The sequence below is a fragment of the Terrapene carolina genome, unplaced genomic scaffold, assembly GCF_002925995.2.
Source record: "Terrapene carolina triunguis isolate 2854851 unplaced genomic scaffold, T_m_triunguis-2.0 Scaffold95, whole genome shotgun sequence".
NCBI classification, from domain to species: domain Eukaryota; kingdom Metazoa; phylum Chordata; order Testudines; family Emydidae; genus Terrapene; species Terrapene triunguis.
The window spans coordinates 39,901,561-39,908,812 of record NW_020664446.1 but is presented as its reverse complement, the minus strand read 5'-3'; the positions used below and the strand labels follow the sequence as shown (position 1 = coordinate 39,908,812).

At 43.0% G+C, this 7,252-nt stretch overlaps 1 protein-coding gene across 2 annotated transcripts in view; it reads left to right on the top strand.

Moving 5' to 3' along the window:
- Positions 1 to 7,252, top strand: part of MCU (mitochondrial calcium uniporter) — a 177,661-nt gene that overhangs the window by 145,517 nt on the left and 24,892 nt on the right. For both annotated transcript variants that reach the window (XM_026650957.1, XM_026650956.1), the window contains exon 2: positions 5,616 to 5,685. In XM_026650957.1, the coding sequence (XP_026506742.1) occupies positions 5,616 to 5,685 (70 nt within the window). The remainder of the gene's footprint in view (positions 1 to 5,615; positions 5,686 to 7,252) is intronic.

Genomic DNA, 7,252 nt, shown 5'->3' with positions numbered 1-7,252 from the left:
TAGTGTAATATCTCCACAACTGCCACTTTTGACACTGTTTTGAGGGATAGTTGGCTTCATGTCATCACTTCATACCAGAGTAATATGTGTGATTTTAAAGAAAGAACACTTGAATGATTACGACAATTATGTGGTAGTGATAAAACAGGCCTTAAAGGATATTTGGGACTGTTTGAACAGCTGTCAGATGTAGGACTGTCCTGCAAAAATCAGGTAGTAAGGTAATTCTGTATCTGATGTTTCTGCATACAGATTGTGGCTTCAGATAAGGGGGGAAAGGATTAGAAGTGTTAAGTTTAAAGGGTTTGCTGTTCTGCCTTGAAATAGGGTGAAACAAAAATGAAATATTGAGCAATGTCAGAACTGTTTTCAGAACACTTAATTTTTTAAAAAATCACAACTTTACTATCTCTGCATACCTGATGGCTGTTGGACTTTATGTAGATTTAGAAGCATTAATGTAAGTATGAAGTTAGTGATTTCAACTTCATTCAAAAGGGTCTTAGTTTCTCTTGAACTAGGGACAACCGTATGTCATATTTACAGCCTTGTGTGTTTACATATGAACTGCACAGCTTTTGACAATTGGAATTTCCAGTGCAAATGCTTAACACAGCCTTCGCAGTGTAACAGAAGTGCAAAGAGAGGGGAACACCACCATTTTCCAGGACATCTGGAGCTCTGACAGTTTGTTTCAAAGTAAATTGAACCATGTTTATAACTTAGTGGGCGGGTTTTGCTTGGTAGCTCAAGCAGTGGACATTCAATATTCCTCTTAGGATCCCACAGTCAGATTAAATATCCAGATCTTCATTCCGAACCATCTTTTGCTTTTAGTCAGACTTGCTATTTTCAAATGTTAAAGGGACACTGCAATTTTAAATTTGGCCCAAAATGTAGACTTTTTCCAGCAAAAAGCAAGATTTTTCCAGCCCAGTAGAAGTGTATAAATTCATTTCTTTTAAATTCAGACAGATTTTTAAAATGACCATTTCTCTTTTGTTCACCATCCAAACACAGCTCTGAGATGTTCAAAACGTAACTGACCCCAAGCTAAAGTGAAACTGACTTGCATTGATTTGCATTTTCAAAGCTGAGAAAAGAATGGAAATACAATACAAGTTACACTGGATTTTTAGAATTTTCAATGTTCTCAGCAGGCGGGCATATCTCCCAGCCTAAAAATTGTGATTTTAGGGTCCGGATTCAATTTGTACAACTGCTTTCAAAAGAGAAAAGGAAATTAAATTGCTGAGAAAGCAATTTTTATTCCATTGACATTCCCCTAAGCAGGGTGGATTTGATTTAAATCATGATTTAAATCACTAGTCAGGAAGACTCGATTTAATCATGGATTTATACATAAAAGTGCATTCTTGTTGGTTGTTATAACCTTAATACATAGTCTTCACAGCTCAGAGATAGATGTAGGTTTCATTTTTAGAAGGTACACACTCTATATTTTTAAGTGATTTATTTTGAAAACTTTTCAGATTAGTTTTACAGCTATATCAGAAAATGAATGATTGTTTGGTTACTTCATTCACCAAAGGTAATAGAAGCAGATATTTATGAAGTCATTGGGAGGTGAACTATCTCCAATTCAACAGGTTAATCATTAATATTTGGAGGATTTTCTTGCCATGCTGTATTAGGAGGGGAACATCACCAGACAGACATTTAAATTGTTTTATTTAACTAAAACAACAACGTTCTGTATTCTGGATTTTTTTTCTTCAACCGCAAACATATAATAGTTTAACAAAACAAGCATTTGAATTCAGTTAAACATTTAAGTTTTTTAAAATCAGGTTTGTGGTTTTTTTTTTTAAATTGTTTTAACTAAAATAGTTCAATGAAATACCTTTTAAAAGAAAAACAAATTAAATCGATTGTCAGCCAGGTCAACATGAGAAACTTAAAATATTGGCTTCTGCAGCTAACTCAGTCATCTTCACCTTCATTTTCCTGTTTGTTCATAATCTTAGAGCTACCATACGTCCGGATTTCCCCGGACATGTCCAGCTTTTCGTTCTTTAAATAGCCCTCCGGGGGGGATTTCTGAAAATCTAAAAATGTCCGGGATTTCCCCCCGTCGGCTATTTATAGACAAAAAGCGGCGGCCAAGTGCCGCTCGGCATCCAAAGCCCTTTCCCGGCTCCCTCCATTCCCTGCAGCCTTAGCACGCCGCCCAGCCCCAGAGCTGTCCACCCCTCCCCCAGCTCACTTCCCCCTCCTCCCCTCCCCTGAACGCTCCGCCCCCTTGCTCCTCCCCCTCCCCTGCTTCCCGCGAATCAGATGTTCGTGGGAAGTCTGAAAACAAGCAGTGGCAGGTGGGCAGCAGCAGGTAAGATGGGGCGGGGGGGACGCGAGGAGGAAGGCTCCAGGGAGGCGCGGCGCCGCCCAGTCCGGCCCTGGACGAGCGGCTCCCTCCGGCCCCGGCCGGCCCCAGCGGCCCGGCCCGGCTCGGCTCGGGCCCCGTGGCACCAACCCCAGTTCCAGTCGAGCGCGCTGGCCTGGCGCTGGCCCCGGCCCCAGCGGCTCCAGCCCGGCTCAGCTCGGCCCCCGGGGCACCGGCCCCAGTTCCGGCTGAGCAGCGCCGGCCGAGCACCCCCGGCTCCAGCCCCAGTGGCTCCGGCCCGGCTCGGGCCCCAGGGCAGCAGCCCTGGTTCTGGCCGAGCGCACCGGCCTGGCCCCGGCCGAGCACCTCCTGCCCGGCCCCAAGCCCCGCGACCCCGGCCGGAGCACAGCCCGATTCCTGGGCTCTTGCTAAAGCCGGCCCTGGTCAGGGGACAGGGAGGGGGGGTTAGATCGGTCGGGAGTTCGGGGGGGGCTGTCAGGGGGGCAGGGGTGTGGAGAGGGGTTGAGGCAGGCAGGGAGCAAAGGGGGTTGGATGGGTCAGGTGTTCTGGGGGTCCTGTCAGGGGGCGGGGAGTGGTTGGATAGGGCATGGGAGTCCTGGGGGTCTGTCTGGGGGAGGGGGTGTGGATATGGGGCAGGGGTGTGGAGAGGGGGTCGAGGCAGGCAGGGAGCAGAGGGGATTGGATGGGTCGGGAGTTCTGGGGGTCCTGTCAGGGGGCGGGGAGCAGTTGGATAGGACATGGGAGTCCCGGGGGTCTGTCTGGGGGTGGGGGTGTGAATATGGGGTGGGGGTGGGGATAAGGGTCGGGGCAGTCAGGGGACAGGTAGGGTCCTAGGGGGCAGTTAGGGTGGGGGGTTCTCAGCAGGGAGCAGTCAGGGGACAAGAAGCAGGGGGGGTTGGGGGTTCTGAGGGGGGCAGTCAGGGGGTGGGAAGTGGGAGGAAGTGGATGGAGGCGGGGCAGGGCAGGGGCGGGGCTAGAGTAGGGCTCCTCCCCCCCCCGTGTCCTCTTTTTTGATTGTGGAAGTATGGTAACCCTAATAATCTGGAAAAGAAAAACAAGCTTTCCTCCTTTTTCAGGTCCAAAATGATTTCTCAATTTGGAATGAATTAGTCCAAAGGAAGAAAATACTCTTTCTACACTGGCAGAAGAAGCTACTGCTGTTAAAAGTGAGATTATCACTTCAACAGTCTCTGAATCCAAGTGCTTAAGTGACTTCCACCAGTTCACTGGTGTGACTTTCTTTAAAACATCAACAGCAAACATATATTTCTTGAATGGTTCTTATTCCCAAACTAAGTCTCTTTTATGGCCTGCTGCCATTATAGGTTTTCCCTTCTAGTGAGAGAATGGTATGGTAGATCTCAAATCAATGAAGGCTACACTCAGAAAGACCTCAAGACTTCTGGAATATGCTGCTCAAACAGTTTCACTTTTGTTTCTACTGCTTGTCCCTCCCTTCTCACATTTATCTCTAGACTTCTCCTTGTCCAGATATATTCCACCCCTGACAATCTTCTATTCATTGAACTTTTTGAAACTTTGCACTTTTAGAGAGAGGTAAGGGATTGACTCTGTGTATACAAATTTGCAGAGGGACAATAGGGTTGAGGTCTGTTATTTCTCACCTCTATATATTATTTTATAATTTATTTAAAAATAGTTTTTCTGTTAACAAGCAATCTCTGGAAACACAAATCCACAGTTTGAGATCTGCAAAACTAAGCATCTCTGATGGTATCTTCTAGACTGAGCACTGAGTCCCATTGGGTAGATAGAAAAAGTAACCTAAATAATCTATAGAGAAGCCCCTGGAACTCCATAAAATTGGGTCCCTAATCCATGAACTATTGGAACTCATTTACAAAACTTTTCTTAAATATTACATGAATATATTGTCTCATACTATAGAATAAGAATTTATAATCCCTATTCCATGATGAGATATCTTTGAGCTATATTGTATCTTAATTAAAACTATCTTTAGATAAAATGCTTTTTGAGGAAAAAACCTATCAAAAAATCCGATTTAAATTAAAAAAATCTTTTTTTATTTTATTTTATTTTTTTAAAATCATTGATTTTTATCCACCCTGCCCCTAACCCAATAGTTTTAAGTTCATTTGACAACTTGGTACAGCAATAACTAACACGTTTGAGTTCTTGATACAAAATTCTGATCAATGCAGAAATTGTCCAAAAAACACTTAAAGCAAGACTCTTTACTAAAGGTACACTTGTAATTGGAATACAGGCTTTGGAATACAAAAATAATTTGCAATTAAACATGGTCACAAACCGCTGAAATATCTAAATGTACTAACTACTTAAATATATAGACTGCTCCAATCTTGACTAATGCTATCTAGTTTATAAAATGGGGGGACTTTGTAGGTTTGTGCTAGTGCTGTAATCTACCAGTAAGCATTTCTCAAACACATGTAGTGGGGTTATCCTAGAATACAATATTTCTGGAAACAAGTGCTTAAATCAGCCTGACTCTAGGCTCTCCTCTACAAACTAATATATGTGGCTTACCGAGGGTAAATAACGTCAATACATACAAAAGTCAATCCACTTCTGTACTTTTCTCCTGATTACTGCAAGGCAGTCTTTTTCAGCCTGGTGGTCTTGCCCCTTTTTCCCTGATTCTGGTAAGGTGGTTGTATACAAGCTTGCTTGTATGAAACATAATAAAAATGACCTTTTCCTCTGTTTTTGTTGATTTATATACCCAAAGGACAAAATGATCTAACCTATAATTCTTCATAACTCTTTCTATTCACCCATTATGTTGCAGTTCCTTCTGTCTTTCCTAAGTGTTATCTACTTGTACTGCTCTTTACCTTATGTTTTTTCTTGCCTTCTCTACCTGTGACTCTCTCAAATTTAATGTTCAAAATTTCAGTTTTAAGCTAAAGTGGCTGTTATGCCTACAAACACTGATTTCTAAGCTGCCCCTTTAAAGTTTTCTCTAACTACACTATTTGGTGGGCAGAAATCATGAGAAGTGAATGTGGCTGAGGGGGTAAATCCCTTCTGGATGACAGATGGCAACAAAAGATGCTGCTCTTGACCGATACTTCTGACTTGCTGTCATGCCTGTGATAGATAGGAGGATATGCCTAGATAAATGTCATTAGGATGTGTGGAGAGAGAGTAGGAGGTGGCAGTGGGGTGAGAGTCTGAGAGACTGGCATAACCCAGCATTTGCTCTTTATTAACCATTCCATTTTGCTGTGTTTGGATTTTCTAGGTGCACCAGAGGCTTTCTCCATGGCAGAGCTTGAGAGTGGTGCATTGCAGTACAGTAGTGCCCTCTGATGGTGAGTTTTGGAAAAGAATTTTTAGTCTTGTTTCTGAATGACTTTCCAACTCAAATCACCCAGTGTGATTGTTTATTTTTCCTGTGATGCCATCTAATTTTTCTCCAGGGACTGGGGTGGGGGTGGAGACGAAATGACAATGCTAAGACAACAGCAGTATGAAATACTGTTCATAAAGTCGCTTGCGTAAAATAAAAAAAATTGGGCTGCCCCTATATCTTTTGTTGAAGTTTGGATAAAAGCATGCACATAATCCTTCTAGGGCAACTGCTCCTTTACTTTCCCTGAGTTTTCCCTAGTTCTGCTTCACCATGGTAGCACCCTCCCTCTGGGAAGGAAGGAGGAAGATAAAAGGATTTTTTGTTTATCATCAGTTTCATTTACTGACTTGAGAAGAGAGTGGTCATTTGCTTCAGAAAGGCGTGATTAATGTTCATGCCCAGAAACCATACATCACGTCCACAGCCCACTTCATTTGCTTATGAGAACAAGGAGTCTTGAAGGTCACTCTCATCATCTTACAGAATGCCATGTAGCTGTGCCACTAAACCAATCCCTGGCTTTCTTTTGCAAAATAGCTGCTGAGCCCCAAATATAGCACAATTTTACTTTTACTCTTCCTATATCTTTCCTCTTCCTCCCTCCAAACAAGCCATAGCTTTTCATACCAGCTCCCTCCAGAGCCAGTCTGTGCTGCTTTTGAAATAGCTGAAGGGGGACACCAGTCCAGCAAAGCATCTCCTAGCCTCACCCCACCGGTGTACTTCTAGGTCAACTGGGTCTGGGAAAGTTGTGGAGGTAATGCAAAGGATCAGCCATGTTTTACCCCAAAATAGAGATAAAATGATAGTTCCAAGAGATGAGAATTTACAAACTGGCATTAAAAACTTCCATGTTACAAACTGCAAATGAAGGCACACCTTATAAATGTTACTTTAATTTCATGTTATTAAGTAAGCCACCTATCCAGAACAAAAACATTGTCTCAATCTTTGACAAGCATATTTAGATTTATTGTTATACAAGTCTGTACAGGGCAGTGGTTCTCAAATTTTTGTGCTGGTGACTCCTTTCACATAGCAAGCCTCTGAGTGCGACTCCCCATCCATAAATTAAAAACACTTTTTAATATATTTAACGCCATTATAAATGCTGGAGACAAAGCAGGGTTTGGGGTGGAGGCTGACAGCTTGCAATCCTCCATGTAATAACCTTGTGACCCCCCCTCTTCCCCCCCGAGTTTGAGAATCCCTGGATAGGGTGCGTGTGTTACATTCTTTTTACTCTTGCATGCTGTGGAAGAAGTAGTTGCCACACACAGGAGTGTGTCTGAAATCTCCCACAACACAGCCATGCAGTTTCAAGCTAAAAAAAGCGTTAATATACATTCCTGCCACCCCCCAAAAATCGTAAGTGGATCAGAATTCAAAGGGGTCATTGCCAAAGCTCCTTGTGCTAGATCTCCAGTTATACGTACATTTGAAGAAAAATCTTTGGAGAGCACTTTTGTAGTCTTGTATCCCAGAATAGGTCTGCAGGTTAGTGAAAACATACAGTATAACAAGTG